This window comes from Artibeus jamaicensis, unplaced genomic scaffold, assembly GCF_021234435.1.
Source record: "Artibeus jamaicensis isolate MK-2021 breed Jamaican fruit bat unplaced genomic scaffold, CSHL_Jam_final contig_685, whole genome shotgun sequence".
In the NCBI taxonomy this organism is placed as follows: Eukaryota; Metazoa; Chordata; class Mammalia; order Chiroptera; family Phyllostomidae; genus Artibeus; species Artibeus jamaicensis.
The window spans coordinates 20147375-20175301 of record NW_026521924.1 but is presented as its reverse complement, the minus strand read 5'-3'; the positions used below and the strand labels follow the sequence as shown (position 1 = coordinate 20175301).

Sequence of the window (27927 nt, the reverse complement as noted above, 5' to 3'; positions counted from 1 at the left end):
TAAAATGGATTGGAAAGTATTTCCTCCTCTTCCTTTTCTAGAAGATTGTGTAGAATTGTTATTAATTCTTTTGTTTTGTTTCGAATGTTTTGTTTTATTTTTTTAATTGAAAATATTTATTTTTCTATTACAGTTGACATACAATATTACATTAGTTTCAGGAGTCCACCCCAGTGATTAGACATTCTGTAACTAAGTGATCATCCCAGTAACTCTTGTACCATCTGACACCATACATAGTTGTTAGAATATTACCAACTACTGTCCCTATACTGTACTTTATATCCCCGTGACTGTTCTGTAACAACCAATTTGTGTTTCTTAATCCCTTCACTTTTTTCACCCATCCCTCAACTCCACTCCCATCTGGCAACCATCGAAAAGTTTTCTGTAACTATGAGTCTGCTTCTATTCTGTTTGTTCATTTATTTTACATAGATTCAGTTGTTGATAGATATGTATTTATTGCCATTTTATTGGTCATATTTTTGTATCTTTTTATTTCCTTAAAGAAGACATTTTAACATCTCATGTAATACTGGTTTGATGGTGATGAACTTAGCCTTTTGTGTGCGGGGGGTGGCTGGGAAGCTCAATTCTACATAATAGTTTTGCTGTGTAAAGTAATTTTGGTTGTAGGTACTTGCTTTTCATCACTCGGAATATTTTGTGCCACTCCCTTACGACCTACAAAGTTTCTGCTGAGACATCAGCTCATAGCCTTATGGGAGCTCCCTTGTAGGTAGCTAACTGCTTTTCTCTTGCTGCTTTCAAGATTCTTTCTTTGTCTTTAGCCTTTTGGATTTTAATTATGATGTGGGCCTCTTTGGGTTCAACTTGTTTGGGACTCTGCTTCCTGGGCTTATTTTCTTCACCAGGTTAGGGAAGTTTTTTGTCATTATTTTTTCAGATAGGTTTTCAGTTTCTTGCTTTCTCTTTCCAGCACCTGCAAGATGCAATTGTTGGTATGCTTGAAGTTATCCCAGAGGCTCCTTACACTAGCTTAATTTTGGTGTTTCTGTTTTATTTTTGCTGTTCTGATTGGTTGTTTTTGCTTTGCTTATATTCCAAATAGTTGATTTGATTCTCAGCTTCATCTGCTTTACTGTAGACTCCCTATAAATTACTCATTTTAGCTAGTGTACCTTCATTTATGACTAGTTCTTTTTTTATGGTTTCTGTGTCCTTTTTCATGCTGTTGAAGTTCTCACTAAGCTCCTTGAGCATCCTTATAACCATTGTTTTGAACTCTGTATCTGGTAGTTTTCTTGCCTCCACTTCAATTTTGGAGATTTCTCCTTTTCTTTCATTTGGGACCTGTTTCTTTCTCTCCACATTTTGGCTGCTTCCCTGTGGTTGTTCCTATTTATTAGGTAGAGCTGCTACATCTCCTGGACTTGGTAGAATAGCCTTGTGTAATAGGTGTCTTACAGGGATCAGTGGTGCAAGCTTTCCAGTCATCTGAGCTAGGCGCTCCAGGTGTGCTCCTGTGTGGGCTGAGTGTGCCATCCTGTTGTTGAGCCTTGGTTGCTCTTGGCATCACTGGGAGGGCTTGTCTGTCCTGGGCCCATTGGCTGTGAGGACCAGCTTTGACTGCAGCAGAGGAACCGACCCTGGGGAGCAGGACCTGGGTGCTCTCCAAGTCCACCCCTTGAGTGTGTCACATGACTCATAGAGATGGTAGGGTTGTAATCCAGCATGGTCTGGAGCTGTTCACCAGGTACTGGCTCTGGTGCCTCCCAGGAGGTACAAGGTCAGCCACTTCCTGTGCCCTGCCCAGGGCCATCCGGCACAAGCTACAGAGCCATCTAAAGATGGCTGCTACTTGTGCTGCACTTGGAGGACCCAGGAGGAGCCTAGCTTGAATCAAGTCTGGCTGCAACCAGTGCTGGGCCTGGGACCATTTAGCAAGAAGTGTAGGGTACACAGAGGCTGGATGCAGCCTGTTTGAGATTTTTAGGAAAGTCCAGAGCATGAGACAGGAGAGGCCATTTGTATGAAAAAGCCTCTGGAAATGGCTTGTGTTGACCTGCAAGTTGGGTGGGGTGGGATCTCAGGGAAACGCCAGGCCCGGGCGAACAGTGTTAGCCCGGTTGTTGGAGACTCAGATATAGCACCTGCCTGCTGGCTCTGTGGGTGGGTGGGTCCAGAAAAGGAACAATGGCCTCTGCCAGCACTTCTTTTTAATAATTAAGATTTTTAAAAAACTTTAGAGGGGGAGGGAGAAAGGGAGAGAAACATCCATGTGAGAGATAAACACTGATCCATTGCCTCTCATATACACCCCATTTGGGAACTGAAACCACAACCCAGGCGTGTATGTGCCCTGACCAGGAATTGAACCAGCAACCTTTCACTTTGTGGGACAATGCCCAACCAACTGAGCCACACTGGTCAGGGCTCTGCCCACTCTTCTGTCTGGTGGAAAGCTGCCTCCCCAGCTCTTGCCTTGATGCCAGACAATTCAGTTTCTCTGTGTATGTCCCCAGTTCCTTTGAAGCTGCTGCCCCTGCACTAGAGCTCAAGAGGGAGTGGGTCTGACGGACTCCATGAAGGAGAACTTCCTGGGACTCTAGAAGCACTCTCTCTCACTCAGCCTCAATCCCTGATGGTTTTCACAGCCAGAAGTTATGGGGACTTCTCTTCCTGGCTTTGGAACCCTGGGATGGGGGCCTGGTGTGAGGCTGGGACCCCTTGTTCCTCAGGGGGGTGCCTCCACAGCTGAGATATCCCTCCCGATTTTTATCTGTTACATATTTATGTAACTATGTATGTGGGACCAGCCCATTCCGAGTCCCCACCGTCCCTGCCAGTCTCAGTGTGGCCTCTTCTTTAAACCCCTGGTTATAGGACTTCCATCCAGCTAGATTTCAGGTGGTTCTAAGTGATGGCTGTTCTGTAGCTTGGTTAAAATTTCGACGTGGTTGTGGGAGGATTCAAGTACCGCATTAACCTGCAGTGCCACCTTGACCAGGAGTCTAGTTTTAATTCTTCTTTAAATGGTTGGTAGAAGTTTCCAGTAAAATCATCTAAGTTTGGAGAGTTCTTTTTTTCTTTCATTTTCTTTTTTATTTTTTGTTTGCAAATGACAGATTCAATTTTCTTAAAAGTTATAATACTATTCAAATGATATATTTCATATTATGTGTTACATTAGCATATACTAGTTATATAGTAGTTTGTGTTTTCTGAAGAACTCACTGTTTCATCTAAGTTGTCAAATTTATGTGTAAAGCTACTAATATTTGTGGTTTTCCTGTATTTTTTGATGTCTACAAGGTCTGTAGTGTTATCTCCTTTTATTACTGATATTTCTAATTTCTCTTTTCTTTCATCAGTCTTTCCAAAAGTTTATCAATTTTATTGATCCTTTCAAAGAACCAAATGTTTTTATTGATTTTTATCTATTGTTTTCTGTTTCAATTTCATTGGTTTCTGTTCTCATTTTTATTTATTTTTTCTGCTTACTTCGGTTTTATCTTGCTTGTTTTTTTTCCTAGGTTCTGAGGTGGGAGTTTAGATTATTAATTCGGGACCTTTTCCCTTTTCTAATATATGCCTTTAGTACTATGTATTTCCCTCTCACCATGGCTATAGCTGTATGTCACACATTTTGATATGTTGTATTTTCATTTTTGTCGATACCCATTTTTCCGAAGAATTCCCTTGAGATTTCCTCTCTGATTCATAGGTTATTTAGAAGTGCGTTGCTTTGTTTCCAGGTATTTGGAGATTTTCCTGTTATCTGTCAGTGATTTCCCATTTGATTCCATTGTGGTTGGGGAATATACTTGGTGTGATTTTAATTCCTTTAAACCCATTGAGGTTTGTTTCATGGTCAGGATGTGGTCTATCTCGGTATATGTACTATGGGCCCTTGAAAAGAACATGCCCTCTGCCATTGTGAGTTGAAGTGTTCTGTAAATGTTGACTAGGTCCTGTTGGTTTGGTGGTGGTGGTGGTGAGTTCTCCCGTTACCCTTTCTGATTTCCTGTCTAGTTTGGTCAGTTGTCAAGAGGTGAAAGTTAAAGTCACCACCTGTGCTTGTGGTCCCCTGTCCTTCGGTCATATCTGGTTTTGCTTCCCGTGTAGTGTAATACAGGGCACTGTTTTACAAGTGTTCTGCAGAGGACAATGGTAAACAAAGTACTAAGTGAGTGTGGAGTAGTTTCTGAAGGATTTATGGGACGTCTCCTTGATTCCCCTCCTCCAACTTCTGGTCTCTGCCCTTCATGTTCCAAGGACACTCCCCACGTGCAGGGCTAGACCTGCTAGTCAACTTTGTGTCTCCGTTTTCCTCTTCAGGAGCTTGGCACGGGGCATGGCATGTAGTATATGCTAAGGAAACCTTTCTGGTTAGAAGCATGAGCAGGAAGCTACAAAACTGCAGGGTATGCTGGAGGTTTCATATTTATCCAGCTTTTGCTCCTTTATTAAATAAACAGTCAGTGGGAACTGCTTGGCAGACATTTCACCAGATGCAGGGACCACCACAGTAAAGCTGCAACACTGAAAAAGTATACCATTCTGTTGGAAAGACGCACGATAAGCCCATCATTTCAACCCGAGGCGGTAGTCCCCCAGAGTACAGTGAGCGCTGCTATGAGTGAACACCTCTTTCGTCACCTGACTCACATTCTTCGCGAGGCGCAGTGTGTGTGGAGTATGTACAGCGCAGGCTTCCCACACTTGGCTGGCCATCAGCTGGAGTTTGTGAGCTTCTAAAATAGATTCCCAGGCGTACCTTGGCAGCCCCACCCCCAGCCCCAGTAGAAATTCTGATTCAGTAGATCAGGTGTAAGGCCCAGGAACCTCTACACATTGTTCTTCCTTGATTCTGAGAAACAGTTGGATTGGGCATCGTGGAAAGAGTACAAACAGCCTCGGACTCACACAGGCTGGAGTTGAATTCCACGCCTGACAGTGCTTGCTGGGGGGCTGTGGGCATCACTTGACCTCTCTGAGTCTTGTGTTACCCTGAGTCTTGACCTCTCTGGCTTGTGGATGAAGAATTTATATATGTAAAAAATACAGGAAATGTTCCATATGTTGCCTGGCACATGGCGAGTGTTTTTGATAAATATTAATTCTCTTCCTTACATTCAAGAACTTATGTTGGGAATCCTTGTGTCTGAACTTCTGTCTCTGGGATCTAAACCCAGTTTTCCTATCCATATGCTAGTTAATCGAAGCTAGAAGTTTGGGAAACCATCTTATCCACTGAGGGTTTGGTTTTTTGTTTTTGTTTGTTTGTTTGTTTAGGATGAAGAAACTGAAATTCATGGAAATTACACAGCCATTTACTAAAGCCAGGACTAGAACCCAGATCGTCAGATTCATGTTCTTATAGTCATTTTCGTCCCTGTCCTGGAAACAGCCTAAAAGAGGGCTGGTTACAGCCAAAATCTAGACCTCTCTCTGGTTGCCCCCTGAGAATGAATCTAGTAAGATCTTTCCATAATGGATCAGATCAACTGCCTAGGAGAATAACTCACCCCAAGAGAAAAAGAGTGTGGCTTTTTACCCAGAATCCAGTTCAAACTTGGCTGTTACTACTGCTCTACCAATGAGAGAACCAGACCTAGGGCTATGGGTATTGGTTCAATGAGCATTTTCCAAAATACTGCTCTGTGCCCGAAGCAGTAAACAGCGCTGTCAGATATCACTGCTCTCGTAGAGCCTGTATTCCAGTTGGGGGGAGAGTAAAGAAACAGGTAGATTGTCTGGTTTGACGGGTAGTGCTCATCACCATGGATGAAATTTTTAAAGGCCAGGAAGGGAGATAGGTAGTGTCAGGGTGGGGAGCGGTGAGGACAGGTTGAGTTTTAAAAACGGCGATCAGAGAAGGCTTTACTGGGAATTCACATTTGAGCAAAGCCCTGAGAGAAGTGAGAGAGCCCGAGGTGACGTGTTGGAACAGCAACTCGTGGCCCTGAGCGAGTGACTGGACGTGGTGCCTGGGGCAGGTGTGGCTCACTGGCCGTGATGGCATCTCCGTCTCGTCTCTGTGCCTTAGTGGGTGCTGTGATTTTTTGCTACCTCTGGCCTTCCCTCAGGCCAGGCATTTTCCCGCGAGCAGCCTTCCCATGCAACCCCAGGTTTAGTCTCCCAACCCCAACACCGGTCCTCCCCCTCCCCGAAGCTGTTGGTCTTCATTCTTCTTCCAAATTCCTTTGTACTTCTTTCTGCCCCTTTCACTTCTTGATTGTGTGATAAAATAAGTACCTTGTGACCTACCATCTTATCCCTTAAGTGCCTGTGAAGATAGCAATCTGTACAGGTTGGCCCAGTTGTCTGCACCGCGGGTACACCATGGCGCAGGGACCTCACAGCGCCGATCCCTGTGATGGGAGGGAGGGGAGGGGAGGCGGGGGTAAGGCTGCCAGGGCGAGTGGGTCCACTCCTGCTCTGTGACTGCGGATCCCTGGCCTTGCCTCTCCAGTGACTGCCTTCCACAACCACAGAAGGAGACCTTTGCACTAGGAACGGTTTAGATCGCCATCAGCAGTCAGGAACTGGTTACTCAGGCTGTGCTGACTCAGTCGCCGCCTGCCACCGTTGCACTGTGGGTTGCTTCTCTGCTCACCCAGAAAACCACTTTGCTCTGAACACCTCATCCCAGCACCACTTTGTGGGCCAGAATGCCCATTGCTGTCGCTTATACCGACATCAGACATTGCAGCACCACTTCAAATAATCAGAGTTGTGTTTTATAGGAATAGAATCCAGGACTCCTTAGGGCTCCTAGGGCTCTAAATCTCTAAACAATTCTTTCTATAATTGACATATTGTCACACAACTGTGATTTCATGGCCATCCCATAAAGGTATATGATTGCCTTTTATAGTCATGTCAGAGTAGCAATTTGTTATACTCTCTTCCTCACAGAAAGCTGGTTTATATGTTTCTGAGCCTGTAACCTATCCTTTTGAAGATTTTCTGTTGTATAAATCTTCATCTGTATAGTATTCCATTGAGAGAATATACCACAGTTTATCCACTTATCCACTACATTCACAATTCATCCACCACAGATGGGCATTTGGGTAGTTGCTGATAGAGGAAATGCGGATCGTGTATTCCAGAACGCATCTTTTGATACATTTATGCAGGCATTTCTGTTGGGTAAATACAAAAGAGGGGAGGGAACTACTAGGTCATAGAGTATATATAATACTCACCGTTAGGATAATAGATTCCATAACAGCGTTTCTCGAAGTGTTTGTTCCAGTTTCCACTCGTACCAGCACTGAATACGAACTCTGGTTGCTTCATATGCTTGTCAGCACCTACTATTTTCTTTTCCTTTTTACCCCCTTCTTCCAGTTTAGCCCTTCTGGCAGGTGTATAATGGTATTTTATGGTGGTTTTAAGTTCCATTTTCCTGACTAATGATGTTGAATTTCTTTTCATATGTTTATTGGCCAGTTGAATATCCTCTTTTGTGATATGTCTGTTCAAGTCCTTTTCCATGTTGGATTGTCTTTTTCTTTCTTTTCTCTCTTTTTTGTTTTTTGTTTTGGGGTGTGCGTGTGTGTGTCTGTGTGTGTGTGTGTGTGTGTTGGGGGTGATGGAGGATAGTTTTTAGAAGATGAAGAAAGCACTGGATTGCCTTTTTTTAATGATTTGTTTTAAAATCTTTTACATTATAAATTTTAGTATTTTGTCAGATACATGGGAAATCTCTTGCTTCACCGTATGGGTCTTTACCTTCTTAGTGGTGTCTTTTGATGAACACAGTTCTTAATTTTGATGTGGTGGAATTTATCCTTTTCTTGTTTAGGGCAGGCCCTTTTCTGTATCCTGTTTAAGAAATCGTTGCTTACTATAAGATCACAGAGATGTTCTCTGGTTTCTTTGAAAAGCTTTGTTGTTTTACATTTCACATTTAAATTTGGTGTGTGATGGAATCAAGACATTTGTTTTTTTATATGGACAGCCAAGTGGAACAGTCCCTTTACTTGAAAAGACCATGCTTCCCCCCAGTTCATTCAGTATCACCTCCATCGGGTGTGTGCGTCTATAGATGGACTCCGTACCTCATACGTGGGGGCTGTTTCCGGATCCTTCCCTGGCCCGTGAATCTGTCTGTCTGTCTGTCTTTATGCCAACAACACACTGCACTGCCTTTGATTGTTGTACCTTTACAGTTAATCTTGAAGTCAGATGATGCCAAAATTTATACTACCACAACTTACCAATTTTTTCTTCATTTTTTTCTAAAATATGTTTTATTGATTATGCTATTACAGTTGTCCCAGTTTTCCCCCCTCCACCCAGTACCCCCTTCCCTCCAGCAGTGCCCCCCACCTTCCTTCGTGTCCATAGGTCATGCGTATAAGTTCTTTGGCTTCTCCATTTCCTATACTGTTCTTGACATTCCCCTATTTTATACCTACCAGCTACACTTTTTGATCCCTGCACCTCTTCCCCCATTTTCTGCCTTCCCTCTCCCAGCTAATAACCCTCCATGTGATCTCCATTTCTGTGATTCTGTTCCTGTTCTGGTTGTTTGCTTAGTTCGTTTTTTTAGATTCAGTTGTTGATAGTTGTGAATTTGTTGCACTTTTAATGTTTGTAGATTTGATCTTCCTTTTCTCAAATAAGTCTCTTTAAATTTCCTGTACTAATGGCTTGGTGTTGATGAACTCCTTTAGTTTTACCTTGTCTAGGAAGCACTTTATCTGCCCTTCCACTCTATATAATAGCTTCGCTGGATAGAGTAATCTAGGTTGTTTGGTCCTTGCTTTTCATCACTTTGAATACTTCTTGCCAGTCCCTTCTTGCCTGCAGTTTCTTCTGAGAAATCAGCTTGATAGTCTTATGAGAACTCTTTGTAGGTAACTCTTGCTTCTCTCTTGCTGCTTTTAAGATTCTCTCTTTACCTTTAACCTTTGGGATTTTAATTACGATGTGTCTTGGTGTTATCCTTTTTGGGTTCAACTTGTTTGGGACTCTCTGTGCTTCCTGGACTTACATGTCTATTTCTTTTGCCAAATTAGACACGTTTTCTTGCATTAATTTTTCAAATAAGTTTTTCATTTCTTGCTCTTCCTCTTCTCCTTCTGGCACCCCTATGATTCAGATGTTGGTACATTAAAAGTTGTCCCAGAGGTTCCTAAGCCTGTCCTCATGTTTTTTAATTCTTTTTTCTTCCTGCTGTTCTGATTGAATGCTTTTTGCTTCCTTGTGTTCCAAATTGTCAATTTGATTTTTGGCTTCATCTTCTCCACTGTTGGTTCCCTGTAGATTTTTCATTTCACTTAGTATAATCTTCATTTCTTCCCTTATGCTTTTGCCATACTCAGTGAGTTCTTTGAGCATCCCGATCACCAGTGGTTTGACCTCTGCATCTGATAGGTTACTTATCTCCATTTCATTTAGTTCTTTTTCTGGGATTTTGTTCTGCTCTTCCATCTGGGCCATATTTCTCTGTCTCCTCAATTCAGCGGCCTCCCTATGTCTGTTTCTGTATATTAGGTAGAGCTGCTTTGACTCCCTGTCTTAGAAAAGACACCTGTAAATTGTGTGTGGCAGAGCCTTAGGTAATCGCCAGGGTGGAGCAACCTGCTTCTCCACTTAGTGGCTCTGGGTGGGCGGTGGGTTCAAACAGGGGACAGTGCCACTGCCTGGATTCTGGAGGCTTGCTGGGCACTTGTCCTATTTCAGTCACTTCACCCACATCCCATATTCAGCTGGCGCCCTTCCATTCAGCTGGCACCAGCTGTTGCCCTGGTGACGAATCCCAGAGTGGGTGGGTTTGCATACATTCTAAGTCCATGCAGGCCCTTTAAACAGACTCTCCTGAAAACCTGGGAGTTTCTTCTGCTGCCCCAAACCCCACTGGTTTTTATAGCCAGAAATTATGGGGATTTATCTTCCTGGCACTGGAACCCTGGGCTGTGCAGCCTGGCCTGGGGCTGGGATCGCTGTCTTCCCAAGGTATCCCTGGCTCCCAAGGTATCCCTCCTGGTTTTTATCCACTGCACATGAGTATGGGAACACGCTGCCACTGCCTCTCCGCACCACACCGTGTCTCCACATCTCCACCCCCCTACCCATCTGGAGGAGCATGGCCTCTTTAAATCCTTACTCGTCGGACTGCCAAACAGCTCGATTTTCTGACAGTCCTCATTATTCGTTTTGAGATACAGTTGTAACTCTCTCTGTGGTTGCATGAGACGGTGAAGTGTGTCTGTCTGCATTTCTGTCTTCTATTTCTTCTTCTTTAGATCATCTCTGCTATTCTAGGTGCTTTGTATCCCCATATCAACTTGAGAATCATCTTGTTACTTTCTACAAAAATCCTGTTGGGGTTTTGATTAGGATTATGGTGATTCTATGCCAATGGTTCTATCCAGGGGTGATTTTTGCCCTCCATGGGACATTTGGCAGTGTCTGAAGGCATTTTTAGTTGTCACACCTGGGGGAGTGCTACTGGCATCTGGGGGACAGAGGACAAAGGGGCTGTTACATATTTTAAAATGGACAGAACAGCCTCTATCAACAAATAATTCTCCATCCTCAAATGTCGCTATAGTGCCTCTGTTGAGAAACTGAATTAATGTTACTGTTTCTAAAGTTACTGAATTAATTCAGAAACTGAATTGTTACTGACTTCTGCCTACCATCTTATTATTTGTTTTTTATTTGACCCATTGGTTTTTTTTCTTATCTTCTCATTTTTTACCCTTTTGGGGGGGCATGAATTGATAATATTTATTATCTCATTTTTACTGTTCTCTAAACTTGTTACATGTATATTCTTCTGGGGGTTTTTTGGAGCTTACCCTGCAGATTTCATCATGCATTCTTCACAAGTTATAGTCTAACACAAATTATTTTACCATTTTCTGCTACATTCTTAATACACTCAATTTCTTAATGCCCCTCATGCTCCTTGGGTGCATCGTTGTCTTGCATTTTGGGTGTGTGTGTGTGTGTGTGTGTGTGTGTGCTTATACTACCAGGGACACAGTAACTACCATTCTGTACAGTTAATACTCTTTATATTGATCGATTGTTCTTCATTCCTTCCTACGTTTCATTGCTTCTGTTGAGATTCATTTTCTCCTTTTTTTTCCCCTCAGTGCAGACCTGATAGCAATGAATTCACTCAGTTTTTGTCTGAAACATCTGTGTTTTGCCATCAGTTCTGAACAGTGTTTTGTAGGATGTAAAATTCAAGGTTGGTAGTTATTTTCTTTCAGCACTTTTAAGATGTCTTCCTGTTGTCATCTGGATTTTATCCTTTCTGTTGAGAAGCTGTCAGTCTTATTGCTCCATTACAAAAAAAAAATGAAGACTTTTCTCTTTATTTTGGGTTTTCAGCATTTGACCATGAGGTGGCCGTGTGTCTTTATTTCTCATTGTATCATCAACTTGGGGTTTGCTGAGCTTCTTGAATCTGTGGGTTGATCTCTCTTATTTGTACATTTCTCAGTCACTTCTCCCCCAGCCTTCTCCCAGAAGTCATGTAGCTCGAGATCCCCGAAGGCGGCAGTTTTGTCCCCGCCGCCACCCCACATGACCATACGAACAGCATTTTCATTTCTCTTCATTTAGTGCCAGCCCTCGATCTGGGCCACACCATAATCCTAGGCTTGTGTCTGGGATCAGCAAACGCGCCAGGGGGAAAACACATCGCCTCTGATGTTGACTCACTCTGAACATTCACCCTCACAGGAGTGTTAGTACATCATGTTGCTTCCATAGCCGTTCGATGATTTAAGAGAAGGTTTTTGTCCTTTATCTGGGTACTTTCTAGTTGCCAGTAGGAACATTGGCCTGTCACATGCTGCTACATCCTGCTTGGAAGCAGGATGTGTGTAGTTGTTTTTGAGTGCTTGTCAGGTGCCAGATGCCCCTCGAGGCTGCAGGCATAGGCTTGCCTGGTCTAAGGTCGGTGAGACAGCCGTGCACAGAGTAACCCAGCGTGCTAAATATTAGAGCAGCGCTGTGTCACCGTGGTAGAGCAAAGGAGGCGAACGGGAAATAGCATCAGCTGTTTGGAAAATTGCAAGTTTTATCATTTTACATGGATACAGTTTCAAGTTCAAGCAATGAAACATAGATGAGGTTGGTGAGATAGGCAGGGGCCTGTATGCCATAGTAAAAAGGTGTTTTTACTTTAGGCAGGCTACGGAGAGCAGTTGAAGAATTTTAAGCATGGGAGAAAGTATCAGATTTTTGTTTGGAATTACTACTTACATGTCATGTGGGCATGAAATGCAGGTTCGAGAAGAGCAGGCACACACGGCAGGGAGCCAGGCAGGAAAGTGCTGTAGTTGGTCCAGTGTTAAGTAGGTGATGATCACCAACAGATGGGAAAGACATCGAACGGGTAGAATTGATGGAACTTAAGAGAATGATGGGGTTAAGGAAGCAGAGAGCCTGCGGTTTCCAGCTTAGGTGAGGACCACCGATCACAGAGAGAATACAGGAGGAAGAGCAGATAAGTTTAGTTTTACACGTATTGTGTGTTCCCACTTCATTAGCTCTCTTACAGTTTTTGTCACACGACCTGAGACCATAGTGCAGGGTACCCGAGGTTACCTTGGAACCCCAGGATGATGAGAGGGATGCAGAGTCTCGGCCATTGCCTTCACCCCACGTCAGCCAGGCCTTCTTATTTTATCTGTGTTAAGACTGGGCTCCCACTTAAATGTTTTATTTGGAGAAAGTTTCCCATGCTAAAAGAAAAGGTTTCTGAGCAGTGTCCCCTTTGTATTCATGTTTCCGTTTTAGGGCTCTGTTTCAATTGTTGTTTGAATGAAGTTCTTTTTCAGGGACCTTCCTCTGGTCAGGCCCCTGGGTGACACCCTCTTTCAATCCTCGCGTGTTGTTCTTTCACCCTCACCAGTAAATGTTGTACCTATTTATGGGGTGGGGTCGGGGGCACAAGCCTTTCTTCGCAGTTAGTAGTTGTACTGTCTTGTGGTGTAAGTGGTTGGAAATGAGAAGTTCAAAGCCAGAGTGAGTTATTTGCTATTTCTTCCTGAAAGTGTGTATGATTTTTCTCTATAGTTTAGTGTACAGGAATTTTACCAGAATGTGACTGCATGTGTATCCTTTGGTCTTTTTAGCATCCAGATAAATCCTTTTTTGCAGCCCAGGGAAATGTTTCAGTTGTTTGTTTGTCTTAGCTCCTCCATCTGTTCCTTTTCCTCTTCCAGGATTTCCAGTTAGCTCCACGCTGGTTCTCCCAGATCTGTCCTCTAGGTCTCGCAGTTTTCTTCCCTCTCTGTTTCTGCTCAGTTTTAAGACAGCACTACTCGGTCTTCCAGGCCGCTAATTGGATCTCAGCAATTAGCCCTCTTTTCTTGTTGCTCCCACCAGTTGAGCTTTTTTTGGTGTGGAAAATCATGTTTTGAAAACTCTGAGAAATGTCTTTTGTCTTGTAATTGAACTTCCTTTTTTAGTCTTGCTATTTTTAAAATTTTTGTCTGCCTCCTTTAGTGGTTCTGTTAATCTAACATTCACCATCTCCGGGGCTCTCTTATTTGCTTCTCCTGCCTCTGACTGCTGGGTCCCGTTAAGCAGTCCTCCATCTCGTCTGCTGGTCCAACTCGAGCAGAGGAGGGCACAGCAGCCTCTGGGTCATCAGTGTGCGAGCCAGTGCTGCTGAGATGTCAGTAGGCCCCGGCCCCGCTTTCTGGCATCCACACCTGGCATTTTCCTAGCCCAGAATAGGGAAGATTTGAGCTTCTTCCCTCTCCTGGTTTCTTGGGGGTCACAGAGGCCAGGAGATGCCCTCCCAAGAACACTCGCAGAGACCGGCATCGCCCTTCCTCGCAGGGGTCCGTGCAGCTCTGTGGACCAGACGCTCTCCAGGGTATGAAAGCCTGGTTGTTGCCTTGGATCCCTCTCCTGACACAGGGACAGTTCGGGGCCAGCTCTTGGGGCCGAGCAGGTCTTGCCCACACCCACCAAGCGTCAGCTGCCTGCCAGCCCTAGTCATTGGGGCTCAGTGGAATTCATTAGATTGGGGGTGGGAAGAGACAGCAGAGATACTTTCTTATCATCAGCGGTTCAGAAACACCCAGCAAGTAGAGCCAACAAAATAGAAAGAGCGAGTGAAAGTGAGAGAGACGCCACTGGAATAGAGGGTCTCCAGGCCTCCGTCCAGTGCCAGTGTTTTGCAGTCGTACACATTTATGGTCTGCAGCTTCAGCTCCATCCTCAGTACCCTTGGGCCACACTTCTGTGTCTTCCCAGCATGCTCTGCTGCCCCCAAAGGGAATATTTGAGGCTTTTATTTCTCTTCTCCAGCTCTGTTTACCCTCCTTGTTCACCATCAGCCTGTGACTTGGAATTTCTCCTCACAGAGGAAAGAGACTCTTGTGTTAAGTTGCTCAGCTCCTTCTCTTACCCTTAAACTTACCTCCTTTCATTGCCTGCACGCCTGCCTGCCTGCCGTCTTTCCATCGGCTTGAATCTCCCTCTCCCGTGATTCCTGTGATAGTGCGCTCCTGGTTTTTCCACTTCTCTGGCCACTCTTTTTCATTTTGTTTTTGCTTTTAGTCTCACCTAGTTCTGATCTTCTCCCATATTACTGGCTGCCAGGGGATCTTTTCAGTGCACGAAATTGATCATATCACCCCCTGCTTAAAACTTCTCCATGAAAAGAACAGTCAGAACTAACCGTAGTGATAGAAGTCAGAATAGCGGCTGCCTCTGGGTCGGGAGATCGAAGTTGATTGCAGAGGGGCACAGGGAGCTTTCCAGGGAGCTGCAAGGGGTCTGTGTCTCGTTTTGAGTAGTGGTTACATGGGTCTCTACATACATAAAAATCACTGGGCTGTACGTTAAGGCTAGTGCATTTAACTTTATGTATGTTATGCCTCAAGTTTAAAAAAAAAACCTTCAGTGGCTCTTCGTTATGACAACAGGTCAAAATCCTAACTTGTTAGACTAGCTTGCAGATTCCTGTTCATTCCTCCCTCAACTCTTGGCTCAAGCATCTTCCTGTGAAACATCCAGAGTTATGACACATGGCTCTTCCACTCACTTAAGGACCATATGCATAGGTCTATCCCGTTACCTAATAGACTGTGTTGTAACTGCCCAACTGCTTCACTCACTGGCCTGGGGCTCCCTAAGACTAGGGACCGCCTCTTCGGTTCTGTTGCTCCCCTAGTGCCTTGTGTAGCGACTGACACACAGGCCCCCACTACTTGCCTGTTGAATGAATGAATGCAAGTTCACTCTGTGTTTGCTTTGAGCTTGACCTTCCTTACTGAAAAGTTTCCTTCGTCCGGCCTGCAGGATGTTTCCTTGGTGAGAGGAAGGCTTTTGCACAATGGCAGTTTTTGACACTCCTGAAGAGGCCTTCGGCGCCTTGCGTCCCGTCTGCGTTCGGCTCACCAAGACGCAGACGGTGGAGAACGTGGAGGAGCTGCGGGCGCAGTTACGGACCGTGAGTGGCTCTGCCCTCCAGGAACTCCAGCAGTACGTGCTCTTCCCTTTGCGCTTTACCCTGAAGACGCCGGGTCCCAAACGGGAGCGCTTGATCCAGAGCGTGGTGGAGTGCCTCACCTTTGTCCTCGCCTCGACGCGTGTGCGGGAGCAGGAGCTCCTCCAGGAACTCTTCTCAGAGCTCTCCAGTTGTCTGTACTCCCCCAGCTCCCAGAAGCCCGCCGCTGTGTCCGAGGAGTTGAAACTGGCTGTGATCCAGGGCCTCAGCACATTAATGCACTCTGCTTACAGGGACGTCATTCTGACTTTCTACGAGCCCTCCATTCTGCCTCGTTTAGGGTTCGCAGTATCTTTATTGTTAGGCCTCGCAGAGCAGGAGAAATCAAAGCAAATTAAAATCGCTGCCTTAAAATGTTTACAGGTCCTCCTCCTTCAGTGCGACTGTGACGACCACCCGAGGTCCTTGGACGAGCTGGAGCAAGAGCAGCTGGGGGACTTGTTCGCTTCTTTTTTACCTGGAATCTCAACTGCACTGACCAGGATCATCACAGGAGACTTTAAACAAGGGCACAGCGTTATCGTATGTTCCCTGAAGACCTTTTACAAGACGGTGGGCTTTGTCATGGCTGATGAACAGCTCAGAAGAGTCTCGAAGGTCCAGGCAAAGCCTGCGGTGGAGCACAGGGTAGCAGAGCTGATGGTTCACAGGGAAGCCGATTGGGTGAAAAACACTGGTGACAAGTTGACTGTCCTTATTGAGAAGGTAACGGAGTGGGTTTCAGTTCACCCACACTGGAAGGTGAGGCTGGAGCTGATAGAACTGGTTGAGGCCCTTCTTTTGAAGTGCAGTCAGTCACTGGTCAAATCGGCCGGTTCCCTTCTGAAGGCTTTGGTGGGTCTGCTAAATGATGAGAGTCCAGAAGTCCAAGCCCAGTGCAACAAAGTGCTGAGACGTTTTGCAGACCAGAAGATAGTGGTGGGCAGCAGAGCCTTTGCTGACATCTTGTCAGAAAACCTGCATTCCCTGGCCACCTCTCTTCCCCGCCTGATGAACTCCCAAGACGATCAGGGCAAGTTCTCTACTCTTTCCTTGTTACTTGGTTATCTGAAACTCTTGGGCCCCAAAGTGAACTTCGTCTTCAACTCTGTGGCCCATCTCCAGCGCCTTTCCAAAGCCCTCATCCAAGTTCTAGAAATGGACGTGGCCGACGTCAAAATTGTCGAGGAGCGGCGTTGGAACTCTGATCACCTGAGTGCTTCTCCAACGAGCCCAGCCGCACGGGCATCGAATCACATCCAGAGGAGATATTTCCGCTTCTTCACCGATGACAGGGTTTTCCTGCTCTTGCGGCAGGTCTGTCAGCTTCTTGGTTTTTATGGGAACCTCTATTTGCTTGTCGATCACTTTATGGACCTGTACCACGAATCTGTGGTTTACCGAAAGCAGGCAGCCATGATCCTTAATGAACTGGTTGCAGGGGCTGCTGGGCTGGATGTGGAAAGTCTTCATGAAAATCATATTAAAACAAGCCCAGAGGAACTGAGAGAAATTGTGACATCACTACTTGAAGAATACACAAGCCAGGAAAACTGGTATTTGGTCACTTGTATCGAAGCTGAAGAAATGGAAGAGGAGCTAACAGGGAAGCAATCAGGCCTCCAGGCCATCGCATCTGGTGCACACACCTGCCGAGTTACGTCTTTTCCAGCCTTCTCGAAGCCAAGTCCCACGATTTGCTCCATGAACAGCAACATCTGGCAAATATGCATCCAGTTGGAAGGGATTGGCCACTTTGCATATGCACTAGGAACAGATTTCCGATTGCTCTTGATGTCGGCCCTCTATCCAGTTCTGGAGAAAGCCGGAGACCAAACTCTGCTCATTAGCCAGGCAGCTACCAGTGCCCTGATGGCCATTTGCCATGCTTGTGGCTACGACTCCCTGCAGCACCTGATCAATCAAAATTCAGACTATTTGGTAAATGGGATCTCTTTAAATCTACGTCATCTGTCTCTGCACCCGCACACCCCGAAGGTCTTAGAAGTCATGCTGCGGAACTCTGATGCTAGCCTGCTTCCTTTGGTGGCAGATGTGGTTCAGGATGTCTTGGCTGCCCTTGATCAGTTTTATGATAAGAGAGCTGCTTCCTTTGTCAGTGCTCTGCACGCCCTGCTGGCAGCATTAGGTACATCGAGAGCCCTTTTTAATGCTGTTTCGGGGAAGAACTAGTATCCGTATTTGCCTCACCTGATTTTTTTCTTTGTTTGTGGTTATGCTTTGGAGGACGTTATTTGAATATTGTTTGAATTTATCCAGTCCCACAGGTTTTGGTGGAGTCCCATTGCATTTACACACACACACACACACACACATACACACAGGGGTGGGCAAAGGGAGGCTTACAGTTCATGTTGAAAAAGACATGCAGGTTCTGATCATTGCAGTAGCTTTATTAACTCAAAAGAATGGCACGGTGCACTTAAGTACAGTCTCGAAGGTGCTCAAATTGCCCGCCATTATTTACAGTCTTGTAGTCTTCTGCCCGCTATATGCTCAAGCACACATCAGTTTCTTGACGTGCTTCCCTTATGCAGTGGATTGTATCATCCACAATACGTGGTTTTCATGAAAAGATTTTATCTTTGACAACACCCCAAAAGAAGGAGTCCGTTGGGGTGAGAGGTCCGGTGATTGCGGCGGCCGTGCCGCTGGCCCTCGTCGACCTGTCCCACGCTGGGGACTCACAACTGTGAGGTTCACAACTGTGAACCTACTTCCGGCCGCCCCGTGTGTATGTGCACTTTACTCATTTCCACCGTCTACTGAGCTCCTGCTCTGTGCCAAGGACGTAAAGCCTACAGACTCCATGTAAATACTGTTTCTGTTTTACAGACAAAAAGGGCTAAGGCTCAGTGGTATCCTGCTTAGCCAGGGTCACACAGTTAAATAAGGAGAAAAGAAGATTTATGATTTTTTTCTCTTTTTACTATACCAAGCTGCTCCTGATGACACTTAAGGATTAGCAGTTTCTGTGCTGATGGAGAGCAGAAATAATGTGAATTATTCAGTCTACAGATAGTCCAGTGCTGTCCAATAGGACCTTTTTGCAATGATGGAAATGTTCTGTATCTGTTCGATCCAATACAATAACCAGTAGCTGTGTGTGGCTAGTGCAACTGAGAAACTGAATTTTAATTTTAATTTAAATAGCCACATGTAATTAGTGCCACCGTATTGAACAGAGCAGTTCTAGATACTTTCTTTTAACCATTTAATTGTATGAGGTAGTTTGAGATTTTCTTCTTCCCTTCGAGCCCATTGGGTGTCTGTCAGAGGTGCTCGCTGCCATTAAAATGGCAGTTTGGGGACTGACTGTATGAAAAAAAAATCCCTCAAGTAGTTAGTCTTTGACAGAAGTAAGCTGTGTACCTGAGTCTCTTTTATCCAAAGGGCACAGCTCCAGTACTTATTTCTGTCCTGCGAGTAGCCTGCAGGGGAGGCGGAAAGGCCACTGACCTGCCTCGTCTTAACATCTGAGAAGGACAGGCCCAGGTAAGAAAGTCGCTCCCACGAGGTAGCTGGAACAGGGCTCGTCCTCTGGCCTGTAGCCAATGCCATTTCCTGTGTTCATTCATTCGTTCATCAATATTCACATGCAGTATAAATTGTTCTTTTACTCATTCATTCAATAAGGAGTGCCTGCCACATGTCAGGCACTGTGCTAAGTAATCAGGATACAGCAGTGAACAAGACGAATAAGCTCACAGAGCTTTCCTGCTGCTTCAGGAGAGATGATAAACAAATGAACAAATCACGAAGTTCATTTCAGAATCTTAAAAGCAGTGCAAAGAAAATAGCTTGATCCAAGAGAGTAACAGGGACTCTCTTTGGATAAAAGCGTGTGGTCAAGGAGGGCCTCCCTGAGGAGGTGACACTAGAACTGGCACCTGAAGGCTGTCAACATCCTTTGTACGGTTTTTAAGAACAGTCAGGCAAAGGGAACAGTCAGCAGGTGCGAAGGCCTGGAAGGAAGAAAGGGCTTGGGGTCTTTGGAGAATGGAAGGGAGGTCATTCTGGGGAGATAGATAGAAGCCGAGGTCAGAAAGGCAGGCAAGGACAAACCCTGCAGGGCCCGCAGACCAAGGGAAGCACTGTTCTGGTTTTTACTTTGCAACCACTTGGAAGCCTGTGTGCTGGACCAGTCCCCCCTGGGCTGTCAGCATCCTCCTGGGGACACTACTCTGACTGGCTAACTGCTTATACATTTGAGACTGTGGCTGACTTCCATGGTCCAAGTACATTCCAGATTTCTACATTCAGTACTTTGGGGAACTCTACCGCACGTTAATTTGAGATCTAAAAATACATATTAAGAAAAGGCCTGTTAAATATATCCTCTCTGGAGCGATCTCAATTTGGGCCTTGAAAATTGAATTGCCTTGGATTGCTGATGGCTTTGGTCATCTCTCAGGGAGAAATCCTGTTTAGCACTTTTTAAATTGAAACAGAGGAGGAGGGAGTCTCCACCGCAGAGAGGAAAGTTGGGGTAGGGAAGGTTAACTTGAGGGCGCCCTCAGAAAGGAAGCACTACTGGGGACTGTTCCTGAAAGTTCTGAGGTTGCCCAGAACACACGTGTGTTCTGATGGCCAGTGGCGCTGAGGTGGAGCTGGTCAGTCACGCTGGGGCCAAAGTGGCGCCGGTGCTGGCACTTCTGTTTTATTACCCCCGGTTGTCTGACTGATGGGGACTCCTTTAAAGTGGGAGTGGAAGTGCAGTCTCAGGGAACTTCCAGAAGGTCTTAAAGGAATCCAGGACATGTTTGAGGAAGTTGAGTTACCACAAACACGGTGTTTTCATAAGCATTGACTAAAAAACTCTAGGTACCACGGTGAGGGCAAAAGCTGTCATCAGTTGGATCACTCCTGAGCACCAGCTGCTGGCTGGCTGATTACTCCTGACAACCAAACAGTGAGGGAGCTGTGAAAGGAAGCATCCATTTCACACACCGCAGGCATCTAGACATGTGGGGCCGCCACATTGTTTTGATGGTTGCATAATCTGTTGTGTGGCTGCACCGTAATTTATCGAAGCAGCCCTTGGTGTACATTTTGGTGGTTTCCAGTCTTTTGCCACCACACACACAAAAAAATGTTGCAGTGAATGTCTTTGCAGGCCATTATGAACATGGCTAAGTGTATCAGTAGGCGAATGCTGGCTTGGAGAGTGTTACGTTTAAATTTTGGATGGACTGTCAAATTGCTCTCTCCGGAGAGTTCATGCCAATTTAAAGTCTCATCAGCTATGTAAGAGTGTCAATTTTGCCCCGTCCTCACCCACACTGTTTATTACCCTGCTTTTTGATCTTTGCTAATCTAATAGGAGAAAAATAGCACCTTATTAGAGTTTAATTTGCACTAAGAGTCAGATGGAGCTTCATCTCATAACGTTCAAAAAAGCCGTTTGTGAGCAAAGACTTTTTAATGTCTGGCATTAGCCTTAAATCTAGAAAATAATCTTTGTAGCCCGTCTCCTTTCAGCAGAGTGAATAGTGAGTCCTAACTTTGACTCGTCGGGAATGCAGTGTTTTAGAGTACATTAGAGGCCTCATGTACACGTGGGGACGAGGCACCGGAGAAGTGACCCCTACGTATAGGATCCTCCAGACACTGCAGCGAAGGCCCTCGTCTCCGGCCTCCGCTCCCTGCCCCTCCCGCTTACCTGACCGGGCGTCCCCACCTGCTGTTGCTCTGGCTCAGTGCAGATGTTCCTTGGATGGAGAGGAGATGAGCAGGTGCTAAAGGTTAGGGGGGCTTGCTCCCGGCTGTCTGCAAGAGGAGAGTGAAAATTCAGGCTGGGGGTTTTCTTGTTCTTTCATGTCTAAGAACCTTTTAGAAATGAAGCCCTAGGGGAGCCCAGTGCACAACAATTGTTGAAATTAGAGCTGCCCCAGTTAAAGAAGGGCTGGACACCCCAGACCCACCCTCTTCGGCCTGCTATCTTTTGGCCTGCCCGTTGCGACCCTACGATTATGCAGAACCCTGGGGCTTCTCAAGGCACAGTCTGAGAACCTCTGGTTCAGTGATGTTTAGGGCTTATTCCGTGGTGACTCGTCAGAGGTAATGAAGCGTCCCTGCAGAAGGAAGAGCTTTGGAGAGAAAATGGCAGCCTTCTGAAGCATTTTATACCAGAAATACAGATGGAAGGCTGTGCTCATTCCCAGGGCTCCTAGAGCCTGTCTTCTGCATGAGCAGCGTACCCTCTACTCAGAATTTTGTCATTTGTGCGTGTCCTCCAATCCAGTGTATTTATCTATTCGGCATGTGCTTTCGAGTGCCCATTCTGTGCTGGGCATGTTGGATTTCCCGTGGTGATCAGCGGGGCATAGGGTCTAAACCGCACACACACACACACACACACACACACATCACGAGGAGCTGGTGTGAGAGCAGAGAGTGTGGTGTTCTCACCTGAGAGCAGAAGCCAGCATGATAGAGGCCTGAGTTAGGTTGGGAAGAGTCAAGAGGTGGCTTTAGGGGGCAAGTGATGATGGTGGTGGGACATGGAAAGTGAGTTGGAATTAGCCAGATGTGACATGGAGGGGGAAGTATTCCAGACACTGGGAATAGCATATTCCAAAGTTCTGAGGCAGGAAAACATCTGGCACTTGGGAGGAACTGGAGGACAGTATGACAACTGGCAGTGGTTAGGAGGTGGGGTTAGAGAGACAGGTAGGGCCTGGGTTGTGCAGGGGCCATGCAGGCCACGGCAGAAAGCGTACTCTACTTACAAAGTACGGATGCCTGTTGTCGATGACCAAGATGATCGTTGTGACACTTTGTTCACAGTCCAGTGGTTCCCAGACCCAAGTGATCTTGGGCAACCCCAAGAACAAAGGATAGGGGAGGAGGCAGAACACTTGAGCAAAAGACCAGCAGCCCTTCAAAAAGGCCCTGAGAACCCCACCACAGCTGAAGATGTCGAAAAGTTTCTGCTCAACTACCTCAAGGAAAAGGACGTGGCCGATGGAAATGTCTCAGATTTCGATGAGGAAGGTAACGAGAATTTATTTTGGGTTAGCCATTTTTTTCTTGTTGAGGCAGATTATTGTAAAAACAACAAAACACCCTTAGAGAGGCTTGGAAACAAGAAAAGAAGAAAAGTCCATCCTACACCCCCCCCCCCCCCGTGCTAACACAGCATTCCTTTTTGTGTAATCTTCCATTCTCCCCCCACCCCCTTTTTTGGTGGTGGTGTTTTGTTTCTTGTTTTTTTCCCTTCTGTTTCCAATTCTTTTTTGTTGCAAGCCTATTTTTGTATGGCTGCAGCTTCAGTTTAAATGCATTATGCCCTTTTTTGCATGCAGTTATAGAATAAGGCACTCTCCTTGTTGCTATAGTTTTCATAATTAATGTTTTAATAGCTGCTGCCAAATGTCCGTCCCCCCGTGGGAAGGTTCGGTTGCTTCCAGCTTCTCACTCTGATAAACAGCTGCAGGGCATGATTCTGTGCACGTGACCTTTTCCTTCTTTTTGCATATTTCTTTATAAACCCCAGAAGTGGGATTTTTGGGGCAAGGATGTGAACATTACTTTATGCTTGTCAAGTGGCCTTCCAGAAAGGTTTTGCACCTTTCCTTCAGCAGTGCAGAATTAATACTGGTTTTGCCACACACAACCTTACCAATTTTGGCTATCACCAATTTTACTTCTTGCTAAATCAAAAGGGGTCTTGTTATTTTACTTCTCATCTCTCTGACAAGAGATTAGTGGGAACATGGAACATCTTTCTCGGTACTTCTTTCCTGACAATTTTTTTAAAACTTATACTCATTGCTTATTCATATGCTTTGTTCATTTATTTATTGGTGGGAGGAGGGTTCAGCATTTTTCTTACCAGTTTATATGATAAAGGAAAAGGGAGTTTAGGCTAGCTGAAGCTCTGGCCTGTTGTTTTATTCACAAGCTCAATCTGGAGCTGCAGGTCACAAAAGGATTAATAAATTATTAGAATCTCCTCTGCAAATATAAAATGCCAAGTTATAATGAGCTTGGTGGTCTCAGAACTATCCTAAATCGGACTGAGTCCCAAATTACTTTGTTAGATTGGAATCAAGCAGATTTCTTTCTTTTTCTTTTTTTTTTTTCTGGCAATTTCTACTCTGAGACTCTCCTGAACTGAAGCCAATGCTTCCAGGATAGCAGGAAATAGTAGCTCAATGCAACTAATTACAACAAATTCCTTCTAAGTAGCAGGGAGGCATCACAGGGCCCAAGTAATGATTTGTGCACAGTCGACTCATTGGCTTCCCCAAGGACAGAGTTTTCTGATCAGAAATCTATCAGGCTTTTTCTTTTCAGTTTTGTTCCAACCTAGTCCTTCTTTTCGTGAAGTGCACCCCTCGCTCAAAACTGAAGAAGGGGAGGCAGCTCCATTCCTCATAATCTGGATTTGCCATTCTTGTTCAAAATTCTAGCTTTGTCGGTGAATCCATTCTTCCACGATTAGGATCTGCTGGTCCTCGCTGATGTTCTCAAGGAGCAGACAGAATGAATCAAACCTTTCCGCCAGTAACAGAAAAATCCACGTCCCTCAAATAACATTTGGCAGTAGGTGAATTTCAAACAACAAATCCTCCTCCGGGAAGAAAGGCACAGCCTTATCAGTCTTACAATTATCATCCATCAAGCGCACACCGCACACGTGGCGTTATAAAGGATGTTTGCCTCGATGCTGGTTTGACATGCATTTTTTGTTTTAGCCACGAGAAAAGCACCTTGTGTATCTGAGATCCCTTTCTCCAAGAAAACCAAGCACTGTGCAGGTGCATGTTCATTTATCTCCTCGGCATCTGTTAGAGACAGGTGTGGCCTCTACTGTCCGGTTCTGTTTTTCCAGCAGAGGAAACTGAAATGGGAAAAAGTTGAGGGAGCGGTGCTCAGCTTAATGGAAATAAGCACAGCTGGCAATGGGGGTGGGGGGAGGCCAGAGGCTGTAAGTAAACAGAGGAAAGTTTTTCAGGGCAGGGATTTGGGCCTGGGTTTCATGAAACTCTCAAGGCTTTTTGTTGTTTTAATTTACAGACATGTATCTCTCTCATTCAACAAAGCACTCTAGGCAGTGAAAGAATAATAGCTGGCAACATTCATTTCATTGAACTCTATCAACAAGTGAATGAGGTGTACACGCTTTATCCGTGTTACCATGTGAGGTGATGTTGGGTGAGAGGACTGATAATGGGTTGTTCAGTCAAGACTTGAACCGACCACCTCTCACCAAACCCTGCGTGTGGCACCATGCTGCCCTGGCATCTCGTTCAAAGATGAGTAAGGCTTGATCTTGGCCATCAGAAGAACCTAAAGGCTGGTGGTGAAGACAGAGACGAACCCCCTTTAGTCAATGGATGAGCCAGGAGAAAAGAGTGGAGGGCCAGATGCCGCCCAGGGGACTAGCTGTGCGGCCTCAGGGCTCCATGTTAGAACCTTGCTCCCTTATGTCTTTAGTTTAAATATTTGTTAATGGAAATTTAGAAAAGACCAAAGGTCTAGGAAAAATAGAAGTCACCTATTATCTATCTCATGACCCCTCTCTGTTAATACTTTGCTACACTTCCTCCCATCTTTATGTAAAAATTTCTGTAACAGTGCTCACACTATGTACAATACTATATTCTGCTTTCCTCTTTTTATGATGAATGTTTCTTTTGTATTTTATTTATATTTTTATAAAGGGGGGAAAGGAGGGAGAAAGAAAGGGAGAGAAACTTCGATTGATTGCCTCTTGCACGCCCCCAACCAGGGAGCTGGCCAGCAACCCAGGCATGTGCCCTGACCGGAAACCATACTGGTAACCTTTCTGTTTGCAGGACAATGACCAGCCCACTGAGCCACACCAGTCAGGGCGCTTTCCTCTTTTTACCACTATTATTTCATAAGCATGTTCCCTTGTCATTAAAGCCCTTGGTAAACACAAATTTTAGGGTTGTACCAAAATTTATAAAACCATTCCCTCTTGAGTGGACTTGGAGGGTTTTCCCCAGTTTTGAGCTGTTACAGTGAATGCTTTGATGAATATTGTGACTCATACCTTGACCCAAATGTAACATGGGCTCCTAAGGATCGGTCTCTAGACATAAGTCCCGCTCCTGATCTGAGGTTGGGAGATCAAGTTGAAGTCCGGCATCTCTCATACAACACTGTCCCCGGTTATGCTCTTTTTCCAGAGGAGCAGTCAGGCCCTCCCAAAGTGGACGAGAATGACATTGGTCCCCATGTGAAGCCACCACTGCCACTGCAGATCCAAATAGCCACAGACGTGACGGAGCGCTGCATCCACTTGTTGTCAGATAAAAATCTGAAAATCCGCCTGAAGGTCAGTGCGCGCCGGCCCTTCCTTGCATTCATGGAGCAGCAGGACTGACCTTGGTTTGGCTGGCAGCGACTTCACAGAAGAGCAAGTAGCTGCCCTTATCTCCTAGTCTGTGTGTGGTGGCCAAGGGAAGCTATCAAAAGGAATTTATCTGTGGGATGTCATTCTTAGGTCTTTGTGTATTAGCTCAGATGCCTAGAGGAGCTGAGTCTCCTTTGTGGAATTAAAAAACCACAAAGTTTTGGAGAGTCATTGAATCTCCAAGGGAGAGAGAAGTAGATGCTTTGGAAAGAATGTCACTTTCTGAGCTGACTTAATGCAAGATGTGGTTAGTACTTTAAAATGGTCATTCTTCCAAGCCCGAGGCTAGCCCTTATCTCCGTTTCTGTTTTCCTCCCAGGAAAAACACCAACACTGTTCTTAATCTTACATCTTTGCTGGCAGTTTCCCAAGCAGCATCGCCAACAACAAGGACTTGAACTACACAGTTGTGACTCCAGGAGCAGGCAGTGGAGTGCGGTGGGGTGGGCGTGCAGGACAGGGCTTTCAGAGTCATCTGGGGGAAGTCTTAATACCCAGAGAGAAAAAACACAGCCTGGCCCACTCATCCCCACCGGCAGCATCACTGAGAAACACAGCTGCCTCCGTGAGTTACTGGTACTAGTGAGAGCATGTTGTCCTCCTCAGGGTGGTGGGCTGAGAGACCCCGCTGCACAGATTATCTCGGACCTCAGCCTCTGTGTTTTGAGAGATTTGTTTAGTCTTCCCAGAGGCACTTCTTAGCGTGCATCTGTTGTTCCCGTTCAGGAGGCGCTTTTCCAATGACTGCTCCATGCAAGGCCGGGTCTGGTTGGTATTAATACATTTGCCAAGCGCCTTCCCTTTTGTGGAGACTTTCTAGCAGTTACAGTGACCAGCATAGTTATTGAGAGCATCAATATTGGAGGCATTCCTACAGACCTGGGTTCAAATGCTGGCTCTGCCTCTTACTAGCCCTGTGACCTTGAGTCATTCATTCACCTTTCTGAGCCTCAGCTGCTTCTTCTGTAAAGTAGAGATGATGGTACCTACCTCACTGGGGTGTTGATCATCAATGCAGAACGATGTCCAGTGGGACATACTCTCATTCTTCTCTTCACCCTGTCACTCACTGTTTACTGAGGACTGCGGCAGGCCAGGCGGGGGGCACGTCGGAGGGGAGGGGTCAGGTGTGATCCCTGTCTTCATGGAGCGTCCCATCTTGTGGGGAAAGAGGCGATGCCCAAACACAGTCCGACAGGTCGAGGAAATGCTGTGGAGGTAAGAAGCAGGTTCTAGGATGGAAAATGACAATCCACCCACCCAGCGAACACGGGGACCTACTCCGCCAAACCCTGTTGAATGAGACGGGCCTTGCATTTGGGTTTAGGTCGTCAGGGAGGCTTCTCTGCTGGTAACATTTAAACCGAGACTTAGAAGTTTGAGAAGGAGCCAGCCATGCCAAGGGGCAAAGGCAGAGAGAAAAATGTGTGTCTTTGAATCAGTGAAGTATGGCATGACTTTCCCAGTTATAATGCAACTCAAATTCAAAGCCAGTCGGTGATACCCGAGCCATTTCCACTGCTCTGCTCTGCTCTCAGTTGTGTGCTGAGGCTGCTCTTACTCCCCTGCCTAACTGCTTACCCCTCGAGGGCAGGAGCTCCTTTGTTCTTTGTTTCTGCTCCAGTCTCAGTGTGACCAGCACGTAGTAGGCACTTAGTCAAGGCCTCCTCTGTATTTCCATCTCAGACAGCCCGCCCCTGTTCTGCGAGGGCCGCGTGGCAGGGAGCCTGCACCAGCGGCCGCTGCCCGAGCCGACGGAAGCCGACCATCTGTTCTGAGGGAGCTTTGAGAGATAAGAGATCAGGAAACATATTCCGATGGAAAGTGAAAAATGCAGTTTACATCTGGGCTACCCCAAACCTTTCTTCTGAGACGGACCTGTGTCCCAGCTGCCCACTTGACCTCTTCTTAGAAGCAGCAGAACTTGATCCCTCCCCGCCTCCGTTTTCCTCCTCCGTCGTTCCCATCTCATCAGGCAGCACCTGCATCTACTCCGCTGCTAAGCCCAAACCCGAGCAGCTCTCCATCTGCCCAGTTCGCCTCTTCTCGGCCATTCAAACCA

At 45.8% G+C, this 27927-nt stretch overlaps 1 protein-coding gene across 2 annotated transcripts in view; it reads left to right on the top strand.

The window, feature by feature from the left end:
• The window catches only part of TTI1 (TELO2 interacting protein 1), a 48595-nt gene that overhangs the window by 2977 nt on the left and 17691 nt on the right, over positions 1-27927 (top strand). For both annotated transcript variants that reach the window (XM_037164649.2, XM_037164650.2), the window contains exons 2-4: positions 15268-17603; positions 22265-22471; positions 25639-25787. In XM_037164649.2, the coding sequence (XP_037020544.2) occupies positions 15302-17603; positions 22265-22471; positions 25639-25787 (2658 nt within the window). In that variant the 5' untranslated portion in view covers positions 15268-15301. The remainder of the gene's footprint in view (positions 1-15267; positions 17604-22264; positions 22472-25638; positions 25788-27927) is intronic.